At 40.7% G+C, this 19,537-nt stretch overlaps 1 protein-coding gene across 1 annotated transcript; it reads right to left on the bottom strand.

Annotated features, from left to right (window-relative positions):
* Positions 1-1,893: 1,893 nt before the first annotated feature.
* On the bottom strand, positions 1,894-5,034 carry LOC121375569 (opine dehydrogenase-like). The gene is made up of 2 exons (XM_041503085.1): positions 4,904-5,034; positions 1,894-3,201 (listed from the first exon to the last, which is right to left on the bottom strand). The coding sequence occupies exons 1-2, from the start codon at positions 4,974-4,976 to the stop codon at positions 2,000-2,002; spliced, it is 1,275 nt and encodes a 424-aa protein (XP_041359019.1). The 5' UTR covers positions 4,977-5,034; the 3' UTR covers positions 1,894-1,999.
* Between the last annotated feature and the right edge of the window lie 14,503 nt (positions 5,035-19,537).

Genomic DNA, 19,537 nt, shown 5'->3' on the forward strand with positions numbered 1-19,537 from the left:
ACTGGGTTTGGATCCCAGTCGAGGCATGGGATTTTTAATCCAGATACCGACTCAATGGGTAGGTGTAAACCACTTGAACCGACCAGTGATCCATAACTGGTTCAACAAAGGCCATGGTTTGTGCTATCCTGCCTGTGGGAAGCGCAAATAAAAGATCCCTTGCTGCTAATCGGAAGAGTAGCCCATGTAGTGGCAACAGCGGGTTTCCTCTCAAAATCTGTGGTCCTTAACCATATGTCTGACGCCATATAACCGTAAATAAAATGTGTTGAGTGCGTCGTTAAATAAAACTTTTTTTTTTGGGGGGGGGGGGTAAACAATGATATATGACGGAGAGAAGATGTTATAGATCTAAAGGTGTTTCAGGTTTCAGGTTGGGTTGGGGTAACAGTGAACTCAAACAGTAATTAATGCTACTGGTCAGCAAATCAGCAACAGATTCATAAAAATTCCAGTCGACAACTTTGATAGTGGAGGAAACTGACCCATTTTGGATTTGACCTAGTTTTACAGCTTTCCGGTTGGTTGATTTCTATAGACTTCTTATATGAGAAGTTTGTTTTGTTTAACGACATCACTCGAACATATTGATTTATTAATCATCGGCTGTTGGAATTCAAACAGTTGGTATTTCTGACTCGTAGTCATCAGAACAAACCCACTACATTTGTCTTAATGCAGCAAGGAAACCACATACCACGGCCTTTGACCAGTTGTGGTGCACTGGTTGGAACGAAAAAAAAGCCAATCAGTTGAATGCATCCACCGAGGTGGTTCGATCCTGCGACGCAAGCACCTTAAGCGAGTACTCAACCGACTGAGCTAAATTCCGCCCCCACTTCTTATATTTTCATCAGTATACCGTAACAAACTGAAATCCGTCGAAACTGTATTTTGACTCGCTACGGGAACATTGCGTACAAACAAAAAATAGTGTACTCAGTTGAGTAAACTGCGTATATGTAGTTATGCCCATGACGCCAATGGGGTGGAGGCTGCCGTCCCTCGTCACGACTCAGTTGAGTAAATTGCGTACATGTAGTTATGCCCATGACGCCAAGGGGGTGGAGGCTGCCGTCCCTCGTCACGACTCAGTTGAGTACACAGCGTACATGTAGTTATGCCCATGACGCCAAGGGGGTGGAGGCTGCCGTCCCTCGTCACGGCTTAGTTGAGTAAACTGCGTACATGTAGTTATGCCCATGACGCCAAGGGGGTGGAGGCTGCCGTCCCTCGTCACGACTCAGTTGAGTAAACTGCGTACATGTAGTTATGCCCATGACGCCAAGGGGGTGGAGGCTGCCGTCCCTCGTCACGGCTCAGTTGAGTAAACTGCGTATATGTAGTTATGCCCATGCCGCCAAGGGGGTGGAGGCTGCCGTCCCTCGTCACGACTACTGAATTAAGCTTAGTCAAGGCAAAACATAATACAAAAGCAAACAATAACAAAATTCTAAGCCATGTGGGCTAAGACCTAAGTTAACTTTAAGAAATATATCCGACACCCTCCCTCTCGTAAAGCGCTATCGCTTACACCTACGGTCGGTAATCGGGCACATGTGCAGGAAAGCATGCTTGTGTGTGTGTGTGTGTGGGGGGGGGGGGGGGGGGGGTCAGACTGGAGAGCGAAGTTTCTAAGGTAGTTCTGTCATTCTTCCTCGAAGAATATATTTTTAAAAAGAAGAAAATTCGCTTTCAAGCAGGAAGTGACTCCGAAACACCTTATATTAAAAACTTTCGACATGTTAAAGGTTTGAGGTTAGACTTTTAAAAGTTTTATATACACAAGGCCAGAATATATAATTTAAAAGGGACCCATTAGCTTTATCTTAAAGATATAAATATACATTTTATTGCAATATTAAAAAAACCAAAAACAAGTATTGTCCTAAATTCTGCTGTCTTAACGTGTCATTTTTATTTTTATTTTTAACAAGTTATATTTTATTTTTGTTTTTATCATGAAAATATTAGCAAGCTGTTTTTCAGATATTTCATTTCACAGAAAACTGACCAAGTCATCAATTGTATTATAACCGTAACGTTGAGGACATCTGGTCTCCTGGATGTCCTTTCCCGTCAGCTTTCCGTCCACCAGATATTCTTTTCCCATTGTCTTCTGGCACCACAGTAGAACCTCGTCAGTATGGGGAGTCTTCACTCCAGCAATAAGGGCCAGACCTTTGGTGACGACTAATCCATTGGGCACGTCTTCCACCAGATATCTGTGCTCAAAGTCCGGCATAAATTGCCTACCTTTCTCAATCATAGGGTGGTAAAGTCCATCGTAGGCTGTGTTCGTCAGCAAGCAACTCCAGAGGTCTCTGTTGTCCTTGATGTCATCTGCGTAGGTATGGCGATACCAGTCTAAAAGGGGAATAACTCTAGACATAATTAGTCCTGGATGTTGCTGTTTAAAGGCTAGAGCTGTGGCAACCAGTTCACCAGCCACTCCAAACAGGTATTTGATCGCCACCTCATTCACACCTTGATAAAATAGCGGCACTACGTCAACAGGTTGTCCGTCCCAATCCTTCCACGTTCCGTACATAATCGGCGGGTGAACTACTGATTTTGACGACAAGTAGATCTCTAAATAGCTGTTCGTCTGCTTCAAGAAAGGTTTATTGCCTAACACTCTTTGCATGCTTCCTAAAGGATCTGCTTCCGGATGACTTTTGCCAGAAATTATACTTGTCTGAACTGATGCCTTTGTTGCAAAAATCTTAACTTTACAACCATATTCCAAAATATGCGTTGCCCACGGGAGCGTTTCTAAAGACATGATCACGCAGGATCTGGCTTTGTCCTTCAGAATGTCTAAACATTGAAACTCGAATCCCGGTTTACCCGGCATTCCAACAATAACTGTACCTGGCTTTAAGTGAGGTTCAATGGCCTCGAGATATACTGGATGGGCGAAAGCGGGCATGCTGAAAATAATTACATGGGCGCCTGGTACCACTGCTTCTGGGTCATTGGAAACGATTGTTGGTTTAGCAATGATTTTGGTGGATTTTCCATTATTTTCAGTCACTTCCACAGTAAAATTATGTCTTCTCATTGCTTTTGTCCATCGTTTTGCTTCGTCCTTGTACAATGTCAAAACACGCGCCTCCGTGTCGTTGCGAGATGCCGCGAGACCGGAAGCCGTATGAGCGCCATGGCTTCCACCACACACCAGCACTACTAATCTTGGACCTGAAAATAATACCACCAATTACTGATTAAAAATACTGTTTGTTTTGTTTCACAACACCACTAGAGCACATTGATTTATTAATCATCGGCTATTGGATGTCAAATATTTGGTAATTTTGACATATAGTCTTAAAGGAAACCCGCTTAATTTTTTCATTAGTAGTTAAGGGATTTTTATATGCACTTTCCCAAAGACCGGACAGCATATACCACAACCTTTCATATATCAGTCGTGCTTTGATATACCAGTCCTGCTGACAGTGGCTGTAAACACAGGACAGTCTCTTTAACTATTGTTTCATTCTTAATATACATAATTATGTCATTATAGCACTAATTCCAGTCTTTAAATCACATTTTGTTATCAATGCTTGGGTTGGTCCACATACCATTTGATGGTTTAAAAAAAATAGGCGAGATCGTTTCAGCTTTTTTTCTTTGTTTAATGCGACGCTCAATGTACATTTTTTGTGTTACAATTTTGAATCTGTTGTCATTTTAACAATATTTGACCATGCGTGTGTGTGTGTATGCGTGTGTATATGTATATTGTGTTGTGTATGTGTATTGTGTGTCACTGTATGTGTGTGTGTGTGTGTGGGGGGGGGGGGCCTATGTGTGTGTATATGTGTTTGTCAGTCTGTGCGCGCGTGTGAGTATGTGTGCGTGTGTGCGTGCGAGTGTGTGTAATGCAAAGACAACCCAAATAAGGGACGTTTTCATTTTTAAAATTAAAAGAAAAAAATTAAAAAAATTCTTTTACAATCCCAACCAGTTTCCCATGACTGGCATATGAAAGACCGTAGTATGTACTGTCTTCTGTGGGGAAAATACATACAATTATAAAATATCCCTTGCCGATAATGGTAAACTACATAGCAATTTGTTCTCAAGACTTCGTATCGGCGTTACCAAATGTATGACATCTAATAGCCCAGAGGGCGGGATCTAGCCTAGTCGATAGAGCGCTCGCTTCGTGTGCTTTCTTCACAGGGCCGAACATTTCCGGTACACTCGTTCTCTGGTTGGCGTTTTCCATTTCAACCAATGCCCCACGACTGGTATATCCAATGAATGAATGAATGAATGAATGAATGTTTAACGACACCCCAGCACGAAAAATACATCGGCTATTGGGTGTCAAACTATGGTAATGCAGACAACAAATAAGGTGATGATCAACATCAGTACAAAAATTCAAGATTTAAATAAAAACACAGTGTAAAGAACTGTGCAAAAACACAAATATCACAGATAGATACTGACTTTTACTCAAAATTTAAATTGTGTGCTGTATTGGCCATTCTCAAAGAGGATGTTACACCCCTGCACCACGGTGAGGTTACAGCACGCGCAGGGGTTTGACATCAGTTGCTGATGATTAATACACCAATGTGCTCTAGTGGTGTCCCCGTAGTATGCATTCTAAAAATAATTCCTTAACTTACTAAGCTTAAGAATTTACTTCCTTAGTTCCTATTCCAAATTATTAGCCTTCAAACATGGATCTCTGTGCGCGCGCGCTCCCCCACTTTTTTGCACCTTCCTATGCCCATGATTTTTAATTCCTTCCCAAAGATCTTAATGTGTAACCACGTGTGCTTGTGAGCAGGAACTATCGTGGTCCACGGCCAATGAACTTTCACCCGGAAGTGAATTGTGTAGTGAGACCTTACATTAATGTTAATACAAAAAACGTCACCTTCTATAGTTTCCGGTATTTTACTGGGCTCAATCTGCGTGTCCTTACAGAGCACAGACGGCAAAGTCCCCATAATCCATTAATAAATGTGTTAAAAATAGTTTAACTAGAAATTATAAGATGACGTCATATCATACTAGTGACGTCACTATTTTGCTTATTTCCGAAAGGTTCTGTCTTTTATTTGGTCTACTACAGCCTGTACAGGCACGGGTGAAGCAGGTAGACATTGCCCCCAGGGGAGAGAGAGTTGACCAAGATCGAGGGCAAAAAGCAAAGTTTCTAGGGGGTTCGGAGATACGCTCTTCCGTAAAATGTTGAATACGAGATGTCCTGGAATGCAATTTCCTACATTCTACAAGTAAAATTCTACTCTGCCTTAAGATTTACTACCAATAATATTTTTTATTTATAATTATTGGGTGCCCCCCCCCCCCCCCCCCCCTTCCCGCGCTCCACCATGCCTGTACTAAACAGTTTTTAGCTAGTTTGCCGCATCTGGCTGTAGTATCGATTGAAACAGGCGGTATTACAAAATAGGATGGGCAAAATCCAACCAGAGAGATAAAAAGAGATAAAAAGAGATAATTTTTTTATTGCATATAAACATTCCACATACGGAACTGGATGCAAAACATATGCATAAACAAGAAACAAACAAAATGACCAAATAAGGACTAATTATGGGCAATACATGTATAATCGTGAACAAATTTGCATACCGCACCAGCACAGGCTGGATTTTGGTTTTACATAATATATATACATTTTTCTTGCATACTCATACTTTTAAATAGGTAATTATGGAAAGTTAGGTATGCATATAATTTCACATAAATACAAATCGTTTAATTTCCCCCCAATTACTACAACTGAACATGTGAATCACAACATATCTACTAGGCGGGTCAATATAGCGCCAAAATACTCTAACATCAAAAAAATTGCAACAAAACAGAAATGGAGCGCGGGAAAAAAAAAATCTGACGTTAAAAAAAGAGCCGCCAATGCCTTATTTTGCTATATTTCACTGTTTCCAACGCGTTACCTTGAGGTTTTAAAAGTAACATTATGTATTATGTACGCTAAGATCGCTTCATGGAACGAGGCCCTGAATCAGTTAGCGTACGGGGCGGGATGTAGTCCAGTGGTAAAGCGCTCGCTTGATGCGCATTCTGTCTGGGATCGATCCCCGTTGGTGGACCCATTGGGCTATTTCTCGTTCCAGCCAGTGCACCACGACTGGTATATCAAAGGCCGTGGTACGTACTACCCTGTCTGTGGGATGATGCATATAAAAGTTCCCTTGCTGCTAATCGAAAAGAGTAGCACATGAAGTGGCGACAGTGGGTTTCCTCTCTCAATATCTGTGTGGTCCTTAACCATATGTCTGATGCCATATAACCGTAGATAAAATGTGTTGAGTGCGTCGTTAAATAAAACATTTCTTTCCAGTTAGCGTACTTGCCATGTGTACTTGACCTCATTTTCAACAGTTAAAGGGACAGACCCTAGTTTCAACTCATGAAAAGTAACACTAAGTTTAGTTATTCTACAAACCTGTAACATATTTGATAAAGTTACAATTGAGTAAAACATGAGTCTGTGACTTTGAAATGGTGAAATACCCTCTAAAAATAGACTAAAACTCTACTCCACAACTGTAACGTCTCAGACACACGTGCATTTTTAAAGATATGAGATTTTGTGATATTAAAAACACCAGGATGACCAAAAATACTTCGAATGCATAGGAACTGATCATCTAAACCATCTAAACCATAAATGTCTTGCCCAATCAGTCAGGGGCCAACAATTTAGAGGTTGTTTAGTTTAACTGACTGTTAATCTGCTGTTGGTAATAAAAAAATGTAAAAAAAAAAAATGAAAGTGACCTGCAGGTACATATGCAGGACATTGTACAGTGGCGAAGGCCTAGACTGTGCTAAGCGATGTTTATAGAAGTTCTCCAGACAATATTTTGTTTTTAAATCGCTTAAATCAGGGGTAGTTCAATGAACCCTCCTCTCCACCCTACCCACAAACATTCTTGACCAGGCTGCAACATGTAAAGGCCAAATTTTAAAACTGTATTTTCTACAAATTTGTAATGTTCTTTAGTATTGTCTGCTACATTCCAGAATGTGGAGCTACGATGAATTTACAAAAAAATTACCAAAGAAAACATTTTCACTAGCGACTGCTTAACATATGATTACAGTAAATGCCTTTGTGAAACTGGCCTCGGATCACCAATAGATTAGGTGTATCAACGTTTTAATAAAACTTGTATATTAGACCTCAAACGTTAAATGGTAGGTTTCCGATAGGGTGGCTGTCTGCCACTTTTTAGGGTGTCTAACAATATAATGTGTATATGAATTGTTCATTGTCCATTTAAGTTAACTAACAAGAATGTTCATCAATGGTTTAGAAAATGTGTCTTTTAAAAGATTATCCACAAATATTTTCAAAGTAATACAGTTAGTTTTAGTTGAACATATTTGTCTCACGTTTTTAGGAAAAAACTAAAATGTTTAAAATCTGGGACATGATTCATAGGTTCAGCAACATTTAATTCATCCCAAGATTACTGGGATTCACGTTAAATGAAGCCCATAGGTTTAAAAGCAGGAATATTCGCCGCATTTAAGACTACTGACATGCGGATAATATCTTAATAGAAATATTCCCTGGGCTAACAAATGACATCTGATTTACTGTGTATCTGGAGGAAATTTTATAACGAGAGATTTTTAAAGAAATTTAAGTAAAGATGCATCATCATGTTTACTCTCATTACATAAATAACAATAACAATGAAATAAAATAAAATAAAATAAACAAATACACTTACATATTAATCGATACCATACATCATTTTTGCTTAATTAATAAAAATAACCCAAAGCAGACAGTTTTATCTATAGGTGTCGGGTGTACCTCCTCTTTCCTCAACTATCAAACAGCCAGGTGTCTAGAATATACTACTCAAAAGAATTTAAGGGTCAAAAATTTATAACCAAATAAGTTTCAGAGTGTATTAGATTGATGATGTAAACTACACCAAACATTTAATTTATTGTTCCATATTTACAAAAAACCACAAATAAACGTCACTGTATTCAAGAAAGTCACATGACATGCTGTCAAAGTTGAAGGTTGTCAAACATGGATTTTACACATTAGAACATTCGTTTAATGGTGTGTGAATCCACCCCTGGCGCGAATACACTCGACACATCGTTGCCTCATGCTGTTGAACAGACGTCTGAAGAACTCTTGGGGAATGGCCTGCCACTCTGCCATAAGAAGTTGACCCAGATCATGAAGGTTAGCCGGAGGGGCATGGCTATCCCGAACTCTCCTGCCTAATTCGTCCCAGGCGTTCTCTATTGGGGCCAAGTCAGGCGAATATGCTGGCCAATCCATCCTGGCGATACCTTGTTGTCTGAGAAAGTCCGTTACCACCCTGGCGCGGTGGGGTCTGGCATTGTCATCCTGCAGAACTGCCCCGCCGCCAATCTGCTGAAGGCCTGGGAGAACCAACGGCCGGATAATCTCATTCAGATAGCGGATTTCACTCAGATTGCCATCCACCACATAGAGGGGGGTCCTGTGGTGGATAGAGATGCCGCCCCACACCATGACGCTGCCACCACCGAACCGGTGACGTTGTCTAACGTTAACGTCAGCGAAGCGCTCCCCAGGACGTCTGTAGACACGAACCCGACCGTCGTTGAACTGGAGACTAAACCTGGACTCGTCAGTGAACATCACTCGACCCCACTGAACACGTTGCAACCGCAGATGAAGTGTGCACCAGTGACGTCTGGCCGTTCTGTGACGTGGTAGGAGTGGTGGTCGAACAGCCTGGCGACGGCAGCGTAGATTATTGGCTCTCAGACGATTGCGTATGGTTTGATCAGACACTCGAGTTCCAGTCGCAGTCTGCAGATTGTCACGTAATCGGCGTGCAGTGGTTGTGCGTTGACGTAGAGCCATATTGGTGATGTAGCGGTCCTCTCTATTTGTAGTGCTTCGGGGTCTTCCCGAACGTGGACGATTTCGAACAGAATTCGTTGCTTGGTACCGTTGCCACAGTCGGCCAACGACACTGACTGACACCAAGTCTCAGAGCAACATTTCTTTGCGTATTGACATCCTGAAGCCAAGCAATAGCCCTTCCTCGATCTTCGATAGTCAGTTGACGTCGTACCATTGTCGAATTTGGAGTGTGCACTGTACACGAACGCAAGCTCCAATTATACGGAAATTCAGCACTGGGAACATGGAATACACATGCAAAGCGTGCAAATGAAGCGCTTTGTGAAAAAGCAAGTTATGGGCACTTAGCAGACCTTTCCCTTTCGCCCTAATTTACGTGCAAATGTAAGCATGTTTTCGCCATTAGAACTAGTCGACAGTGTCAATGAGAGTGGATTTTAATTCATTTATGGGTTGCTTAGACCCACTTTCGTCAAAATGGAACAATACCATGCGTGACATTATGGTCTAGCTAATATAATTGACATTCAGAAAATAATGTCGAAAATATCGTCTGACCCTTAAATTCTTTTGAGTAGTATATATATAAGCACTACCCTTCATCAGATGAATAAAATTAATAACTGTTCCTTCTGTCCTACATAATGGTATTGAAACATGTGTTCCTGGTCATTGAATGATATTACATGTATGTTGTCTGCTACTACCGTGACTTGGACTTCCCCGTTTATTATATACTGAACCGCAAAAGAAACGCGACACATGTGTGGCTGAGAAAATGTTTCAATTTATTAATATCAAAGATAAATTTTGAAAAATCTGATAAAGTCAATTTATTGGATGCACTTTGACCACAGTCTCTGGGTCGTTTGCCTGTGTTCAGGTAGTGGGGGGATCCAGCACATCGAGATTGTAGGGCGTGACATGTTCAATACCGTGTATGTCCTCCCTGGGTGTTCAAAACGGCCATACACCGTCGGTACATGGAGTGCACGAGGCGGTTCACAAAAGCCATTGGCACCTGTTCCCACACCCTCAGGAAAGCTGCCTCCAGTTGCACACGAGTTGTCGGCCGTGGGACCACCTGATTAAGCCGTCTCTGGATTTCATCCCACAGGTGTTCAATCGGGTTCAAATCAGGGCTGAGAGCCGGCCACGGCATGGTTCTGATGTTGTGCTGACGCAGGAAGTCCATGGTGATCCTGGCCGTGTGGGGGCGAGCATTATCCTGCTGGAAAACGTGGTTATGGTGACGCGTGAAGAAGGGCACTATGTGAGGTGTTAGACTCTGGTCAACGTAGCGCTGCGCTGTGATGCCATTCCCTCTGCCTGCACCAACATTTTGGAACAAATGGGGCCCAATTCTCTGATTCAGGCCTATAGCACCCCAAACCATGATGCTTTGGCCACCCCACGGGTCTCTCTCCAGGACACATGCGTCTCTGTAGCGTTCACCCCTCCTACGCCACACCCTCACTCTGCCATCCGAGTTGGAAACGCAGTACCGGCTCTCGTCAGAGAAGACTATCAACCTCCATTGTTGATGCCGCCAATGTTGGTGCTGTGTAGCCCACTGTAGTCGTGTCTGACGGTGGCGGGCGGTGAGGACAGGTCCTCGAGCGGGACGTCGGCAAAACAGGTTGTTGGCGGCCAGTCGACGTCGTACCGTGTCGTCACTGATGGGTCGCTGTCCAGTGCCAATGGTCGCGCGAGCTGTCATGCTGGCCGTTCTGAAGCGATCATGGAGGTGTTGCCGGTTGATGTAGCGGTCCTGCCTGGGCGTGGTCACCCGGGGGCGCCGCTGCGGTGACTGTCTGCAGTGCTGTTGGTGTTGATGTACCGCTGCTGTAGACGATGGATGGTGCTGACATGGACATTGTAAGCGTTAGCAACAACCAGGGCACGCTGCCCGGCTTGCAATCGGCCGATAGCTTGTTCTCTCTGCGCTGCTAACAAACGGTCATACTTGATGCGTGCAAATTACGAATGCCAGGAACGCGGTTCAAGTTGGTTTTTATACCCATAACCTCCACGAGATGCACGTGCATTTCGGTTTTCATGACAATTGTTTGCGACTGCCACCCACGGCCTTCGAGACAGGTGCGTTTTGGCATGTCGTTTCATGGAAAGTTGAAAGGGTACCTGCAATTTGGGTCTCAGTCATAAACCAGCATGTCTTGTAATATTGACAGTTACATCCCCGAAATAAATTGTTATAATTTACCATATAGAAATGACATTTAAAAATCTCGCATTTCTTTTGCGGTATATGTCCATGTATAGCATACATTTTGTTCTGCTTCTTAATGGGCCATCGGTCTATAAGCTGGTAGGTACTGGGTTCGTATCCCAGTCGAGGTATGGGATTTTTAATCCAGATACCGACTCCAAACCCTGAGTGGGTGCTCCGCAAGGCTCAATGGGAAGATGTAAACCACTTGCACCGACCTCTCAAAATCTGTGTGGTCCTTAACCATATGTCTGACGCCATATAACCGTAAATAAAATGTGTTGAGTGCGTCGTTAAATAAAATACTTCTTTCTTTCTTTTTGCTTTTTAATGTAAGTCCCAGGCTTAATTTTACATAAACCTTTATCTTCTCCAAGATGGTATTTTTTGTATTTATGCTTGGACCTTAAATACGGAAATTCCTGGTGGGCCTACACTTCTTTTCTGGTATAATAGCTTTTCCTTGACCGCCAGTTGAATACATAACATGTACATATATACAATATAGACACTTTGGCACTAACAGTTTACCTTTACCTGATAGAAAAGGTCGAAATATGAAAGGAATAAACATAATCAGTTGGTAGATACGAGGTTTTCATAACAGATAAACAGTGGTTTTCAAATATGTGTTTTACTTTTTTGACATTTTCCATACTTTCCATTGCCTGGACATGTACGAGGTTTTGACAACAAAAAGATAATAGATATATGCTTCTGTAAGAATAAAAAAAGTGAAAACTGCCAAAAATGCACATATACGGTTTTCTTAGTTCAGCGACGATATGCTGTGCAAAACAGTTGCAAGAGTTAAGTCTTTCGTCACGCCTGAAATAGTGCCACCAACCACCTAGGGCTGTAGATTTCACTCCCTGCAGACTCACTATCAAATTATGGAGTGGATGGGCTGTAATAATGAAATGGAGCTGTCTGAGTGGGGATGGAGATTAGAAGGTGAAAAACTCAATCCGGAGGCACTTATTCAGATGATTCACTGCAACTGTCCGAGAGGGTGCACTACTCAAAAGTGTACCTGCCAAAAGCATAAGATGGAATGCACCAGTGCATGTGGGCATTTCTACTTATTTTTTTGCTTATATCCAGTTGAGATTCAAGCACACTGTCCTGGGCACACACCTAAGCTATCTGGGCTGTCTGTCCAGGACAGTGGGTTAGTTGTTAGTTGGTTAGTGGCTTGTGAGAGAGAAGAAGGTGTAGTGGCCTTACACCTACCCACTGAGCCCTTAAGAACTCGCTCTGGGTTGGAGCCGGTACCGGACTGCGAACCATGTACCTACCAGCCTGTTGTCTGATGGCTTAACCACTGCGCCACCGAGGCCGGTATGTGGGCATTGCCAAGTTGGCAAAGTTCTGTGACAATATGACAAATGAGCCATGATAGATTAGGATGATGAACACGACTGAGTCTGAGAAGCAATAAGATAGGATATTATGTGTCATGACATCAGTGCTTATTCCCAGAGTTGTGCCTTGATTACTTCATTGATGACGTCATGACGCCAGTGCAAATGCAATGTTCATTCCAGGAACTACTGTTATTTGAAAAACATAAATGAAAATAGCATTAATTATAACATCAGGTTTAAAAACACTTGCAATTTGATGATTATCAATAAGATTTTTGACGTTTTTATGCTGGCGGCCATCTTGTTTTTTTATGTTATTTTTTTAAAGACTTTACTTTCCCATGTGTCAAAATTGTCCAACTTTTGATATGTTGTTCTCCACATCGAATAATACAATAAACGATCATAAAACATTTTGTTGCAATTTTTTTTAGGTTAGGTGGTATATTGACCCGCCGAATGTTGCAGTTAGGAACTATAATGGACCACCCGGGAATGAACAGTGTAATGATACCTTTACAAAATCAAGCCAATCAAATGGTTTCTCTAAATCAGTTTGAAATCGTATAAATTAGTGTAAATATTGATAGCCCAATACGTTTTTACATCGTTCTAGGCCATTCTTACTCGAATCGGTTATTGTAAGGACTACATTAAGCTAAAGGGCTAAAGGGGTGGGACGTATCCCAGTGGTATTTTAGCGCTCGCCTGATGCGTGGTCGCTCTGGGGTCGGGCTCTATCCGTGAACCCACTGGGCTATTTCTTGTTCCAACCGGTGCTCCATAACTGGTGTAACAAAGGCTATGATATGTTCTATCCTGTCTGTGGGATGCTGCATGTAAAAGATCCTTTGCTCCTGATCGGAAAGAGGGGCCCATTGCGCAACGGCAGCTGGTTACCTCTCTCATTTGAGTGGTTCTAACCATATGTCCGACGCTATATAATCTAATTAAAATGTGTTGCGTGGTGCGTCGTTAAATAAAACATTCCTTCCTTCCTTCATTACCCTAATCGAGATTACTGAAAAAAACATAAAAAACCAGTCTCGTTTCGAATAATAGGGGAGCAGTGAGAATTAAGAAATAAAAGGTATTCTAAAGAGAAGCAACCAACCCACTGTGAAGCATTCTGACTCCCAGCACTCGACAAGTATTGCCCCCCAGCCCTGGGGGAAGTTGATTGTTCACACGGGCTCAACAGCCACAGTGACTATCACGTGTGAACTAGGGACGAACACGCGTTCTTCAGTTTCGGTGAATTGGCTAGTTTCCGCATAGTTACTTGCCTTCATCGCTTTATTATAGGAGGTCGCCCTATGTTCAGGTTTATGCAAACTATAACCTATGAACTTGAGTAGCCTAATTATCTCAAATCTGACCAAAACGTTGGTTATTGTTTTATCACTGGACAGCAGAACTACGATAGTGCAATACTACGATAACGTAGAGTAGAGCAAGATTATCCACGTGACGAAAGTTAAAGTTTGTTTTGTTTAACGACACCACTAGAGCACACTGATTTATTAATCATTGGTTATTGGATGTCAAACATTTGGTAATTTTTCATGTAGTCTTAGAGAAGAAACCCGATACATTTTTCCATTAGTAGCAAGGGATCTTTTATATGCACCAACCAACAGACAGGATATCACATACCTCGGCCTTTGATATATCAGTCGTAGTGCATTGGCTGGAACGAGAAATAGCCCAAGGGGATCGATTCCAGACCTACCGCGCACCAGGCAAGCGTTTTACCTCTGGGCTACGGTTCGACAGACGAGTGTTTCAGATTACACTTTCGCCTTCACAAAAATACTGTTCTCATTTTAGCTGACTTGGTGAGCAAAGATAGAAAATAACTGACATACAGAGATCATGCTGTCCTATCAGGACTTAAATCCTAAAGTCTCTCATAACTCCATAGGAGCCGCGTGTGTACTTTTATAGATTACTGTATTATATCATTTACCGGTGGTATCTTCATCGTCAGAATCTAGCACCTCCTGTGACAAAAATTAAAAGGACATTCCTGAGTTTGCTGCATTGAAAAATGTTTCCGACTAATAAAATATTTGTACGATTAAACTTACATATTAAATATATTTTCTTGTTTCGAATATTAGAGTCTGTATATTCAATGTGTTTCTGGTCGTCTTAATATTTGTAAGAAGCTCAAACTGAATTTTGTCTTCAAATAATTTTGAACATACGAAAAAAATATATTATAGGAAATAAAATAAAATTTAACCTAGTACAAATATTAGAACGATCAGAAACACGTTTAATATACAGCCACTAATAGTTTATGCAGAAAAATATATTTGATATGTAATTACAGTCGTTAAAAAGTTTCTGTTAGTCGACAACATCTTTAAAATTGCAGAAAATTCGGGAATGTCCCTTTAGCATACATTTAAAAGTTGGCTTAAAATCACCTGTGATAGTCATTGGTGTTTAAGTAATAATCTAGTTAGTGCGGGCGATCGGTTCTTGATCAAGCACAATATATCTAATTGTTTTCTCAAATCAAGTTATAAACAAGTTATTTACTAACTTTTGTCAATGGACGGCATCAAGTTAGCATCTTGATCATGATTAAGACTTTGTAGCCATAAGCGTCCTGGAAAAAAAATCCTCAAATTCGGGCAAAAACAATAGAAACATTAGAGCGAAATGAGCTGGCCTGAACACTTTTCACCATGTATTTCCATCTTTCTACCCACAGTATTAGTTGTAATCCATGTAAAAATGCGTGGCGATTCGTTTGCAACCCTATATGCTAAAATGAATAAACACTGTAATCCAGATTCAGACACTTTCGTTTAATTCGAGAAAAAAATCGATTTGCCCTCTTACAAAAATAGGAACCCGTACGCCTGTTTGTAGCTGTTGCAGCGCCAAAAGGGTGTTGTTTTTTTTGTTGTTGTTTTTTGGGGGGAGGGGGTTTGCTGTTATGACAGTAATTTTACTTCCTGAGGAGATTAACACATATTGTGAATCACTGATATATACCGTTTATTATTTTACAGAACTGAAAGTTTACAATCAAGTAAACCTATTCTACTTACTCGTTCATCAATTCTGTTATTGCTTTACTCTACAAACTTATCAGCGCAGCAGATAGTCATATACAATATACAATACATAATACACACAAGTTAGACATGACCCTTCGCCGGGGGTATATTAAAACGTGTTTTAGCATTAAAACGATTTTATAAATATGGATGTAAAACACGTTATAGTATCAGCGTGTTTAAGTTAAAGGAGAGGACAATTAAGGCATTTGGCCTGGTATGCATATTCAACGATACATAATGCACATTATTGCTTAATATCAACACGTATAATCGTATAGTTAATTAATAAAACGGTTAAATGTGACGACTATTATATATAACGGGCGCAGCCATTTTGTACCATCTCAGTCAGTACGCCCTCTGGCGAGCTGGTGGTTACGTAATACTTAACGCGTCACGTCAGGAATGAGCCTTAGAACTAGAGAAACACGATCTACCTGGTTTTTGCGGGATGATAAATAGTCATACATTGCAATGTTCTGTAATAATACACATCTCAGTAAGCCAACAGTAAGTATATCCAGCACTATATATATTATTTTTCAATACAAAATAAAATACCATTGTCAAAGTGGCTACACAACAAGTCGAAATAATTAACAATGTTTTGCCCATGCATTAACCTACGCCAGGTCAGGTAAAAGGTTTAATGTGCGTATATACCACGAAGGTTTCACACACGCCTGTCCTGGGCTTAATCTCTGGCCTTTGCCAGTGACTAAGTCCAGGACAAGGGGGTGGGGGGGGGGGGGTGAGTTTGAAGTGGGCAGAATTTTGAATAAGTATTTAGTTGTGTCCAGGGACTGCGCGGACCGACTAGTAGACACCGAAAATGGGCCGTGTTCTGACTGGCTGAATTTCGATTCCTTCGGGTCTAACTAGAAAAACCTAAATCTACGGAGAATAACTGCACCTATCATCATGTCCGGACTAAGAATTTAAACCCAAAAATAAGTTTGACTGCTCGGCCGAAAAGGTTTTAAGGTGATTTGAGCAATTGAACGGGCGCCAAAGTAAAATGCGTTGGACTATTTATAAAAAAAATAAACATAAGAATTTTGAAGCTCGATCGAAAACGTTTAAAGTCCAACTAAGCCAAAAAAGGAGGTTACCTGTCCTAGATAAGGTTGGCGTCTACGGGGAGGAGATGATGTACTCTTCGTTGAAGTGGGGCACCAACTTTCTGAAGTTGTGGCCCCATAGGCATTGAGCCAGTGGGAGGTACTGGGCGCCGGCGATGATCTTGATGATCCTGTGGACGGTGTGGTTGTCCATCTCTTTGTAGAGGATCCCCTGTCTGTACAAGCCATCCCGGCGCGAGGTGATGACCAGGACCTGCCCGATTCCCCGTAGATCTCCAGGATGGATGGCGATCTGGTTGCCGTCCGGGAAGTCTTAAACTCTTCCTCTTGGATCCCGCCTGGCAGTTTGTAGGGATCCGAGACGTCACCAATCACTCGAGAGCGCACGTTGACACGTCTACCTTCATCGAGAGCTGATGGAGAAAAAAAGATTAACCTACGTACTGAAATGATACACGGAGTGTTTTCTTAGTTAATTGGTCTAAGCTGTTAGTTGCTTCTACCTTTGATTCCTGATTGGCAGGTGTGTATTTGATTGGTAACCAGACGAGCCAATTAATTGACGCTGTCTAGACACAAAAATACATACCGGTATTGGGGAATATTACCTGTCGCCCCTAAAATTGTAATGGACATGGTTTATTACTGTAAATAGTTCTGTAAAACTATTGATTAAGTAGATTTTTCCATCTAAAAACACAGAACTGACCAATTACGTAGTCCCAAAGAAAAGAAAATTATCACTTGGGTATTGTGGGTTGTCGTTTTTGCTCCAACGTAGCATATCAATAGGCGTAATAGTGTAAATTTTTCCTTTGGATTATTAAACAGAGAAAAACACTATAACCCCATTTTTTTCCGTTAATGCAACTTAAAATATATTTAGTTAAATAGTTTATTATATTATTACGTCATTTATGCTGTTTTACAAGTCAGGTTGATCAAAGAGAAGCGCCTTGTCGAAAATTACTGCTTTTGTTTACACTGTACATACAGGAGATGGTCAGGAGCTGACGTCACTTCGCCCCAAGCTATCCCACCGGACGTCACAAAAACGAAACAAAATGGCTGCCCCCAGTTAGCAGGAATAATCATGTTTTTTTTATTAACTCTAAAATTACGCGTTTTTCATTTGCTAAAGTGTCAGTATGTGTTGGTGGTCCGGGTATGCATCTTTCCAACACATAAGGCTCTTGCTGGAGTTGGCCCTACCTTTAAAACAGGTTTATAAATATAAATGGGTTTTTTAGAACATCATTTTATTCTTTTAAAACATGTTTTACCATTAAAACTCCTTTATAAATATGGGCCTAAATGTGTAAAACGTTGTCACTTAAATAAAAAATCTCTAGTTATAACGTGTACACATTCGTGAATGTATCATAATTAGCATAATTAATGTCGATTCTGTCAACTTAACCATTCAAGTTCTAATATTGTTTATAGTGCATCTGGTGTCATCCTTCCACCGCCAAATTGTGAGATAATGCAAAACAGATCCATAGATTATACGCATATAGTCCCATAGTAATGCACGGCGGAGCAGGAGGGGAGAGGGGTGAATCAAAAATATTATTGGTAGTAAATCTTAAAGGGACATTCCTGAGTTTGCTGCAATGTTTAAGATGTTATCGACTAACAGAGACTTTTTGACGACTGTAATTACATATCAAATATATTTTTCTTCATAAAATATTAGTGGCTGTATATTAAACGTGTTTCTGATCGTCCTAATATTTGTAGTAGGTTAAATTTCATTTTATTTCCTAAAAACGATTTTTTTTCGTACGTACGAAATTATTTTAAGACAAACTCCAGTTTGGGCTTCTTACAAATATTAAGACGACCAAAAACACATTGAATATACAGACACTGATATTCTAAACAAGAAAATATATTTAATATGTATGTTTAATCGTAGAACTATTTTATTAGTCGAAAACATTTTACAATGCAGCAAACTCGGGAATGTCCCTTTAAGGCAGAGATGAATTTTACTTGTAGAATGCAGGAAATTGCATTTCAGGACATGTAGTTTTCAAAATTTTACGAGGGAGCATACCCCCGAAACATAGAAACTTTGCTTTGCGCCTTTGATATCAGTCAACCCCCCCCCCCCCCCCCCCCCCATGCCTGTGTTGCATTTAATAGCATTTAAAAATCTGTTGTGTTTGAACTTTTGCGATCGTTAATGATCGTTTTGTAGACGCTGACAGACACACATAATCTGTTTTACATAGTTAAAACTCATTCTTACATAACAATATATCTGTATTCTTATTGGTAAAAAACCCCACCCCAAAACCAGTCACCCAGTCCGTAAATAGTGATATTGCCCTGAGACGGTCCCACCAGTCCGATCAAAAGTGATATTGGCCTAGGAGATTTAACCAATAAAAATAAAGATGAGACAAAATTCTATCAACTGCTAATTCTAATGTAAACAACCACAAACTTGTGACAAAACGCTTTGCTGTTCTTCAACAAAAAGATAACATTTTTATTCATACTGAGTTTAATTCCGCAAATACGACAAAGACAAGGTCAGTAATCGTCAAATTGTGTAAGTAATATCTGGCATATTTAGAAACGTGCATGATACATCAAAATGCATTTGGAATTGGCATTCTCTGGATTTTATGTTACAAATAAAAAATGCGTTTGGAGGTAATCGGTAACTGTTTAGTATAAATGTATGTTCAGATTTATCACATATTGTCTTTTATTTTGCTATTAATATGATTTTGACACTTTTGCTGGTTATAATGTCTCGAATTTGATTTTTGTCTTGGTAATATTTCAACTGTATATTTCCGCATTCCTTTGCTTGTCATGCAACGTCATATGACGTCACTAAATCCCATCAG

This window comes from Gigantopelta aegis, chromosome 6 (assembly GCF_016097555.1).
Source record: "Gigantopelta aegis isolate Gae_Host chromosome 6, Gae_host_genome, whole genome shotgun sequence".
NCBI lineage: Eukaryota > Metazoa > Mollusca > Gastropoda > Neomphalida > Peltospiridae > Gigantopelta > Gigantopelta aegis.

What these genes read in the sequence shown, in the direction of transcription:
- LOC121375569 (XM_041503085.1), bottom strand. Translation starts at nt 4,976, where the DNA reads ATGGGGACTTTGCCGTCTGTGCTCTGTAAGGACACGCAGATTGAGCCC. An exon ending in AATACCGGAAACTATAGAAG is followed by an intron (nt 3,202 to 4,903) that starts GTGACGTTTTTT and finishes TATTATTTTCAG; the next exon opens with GTCCAAGATTAGTAGTGCTG.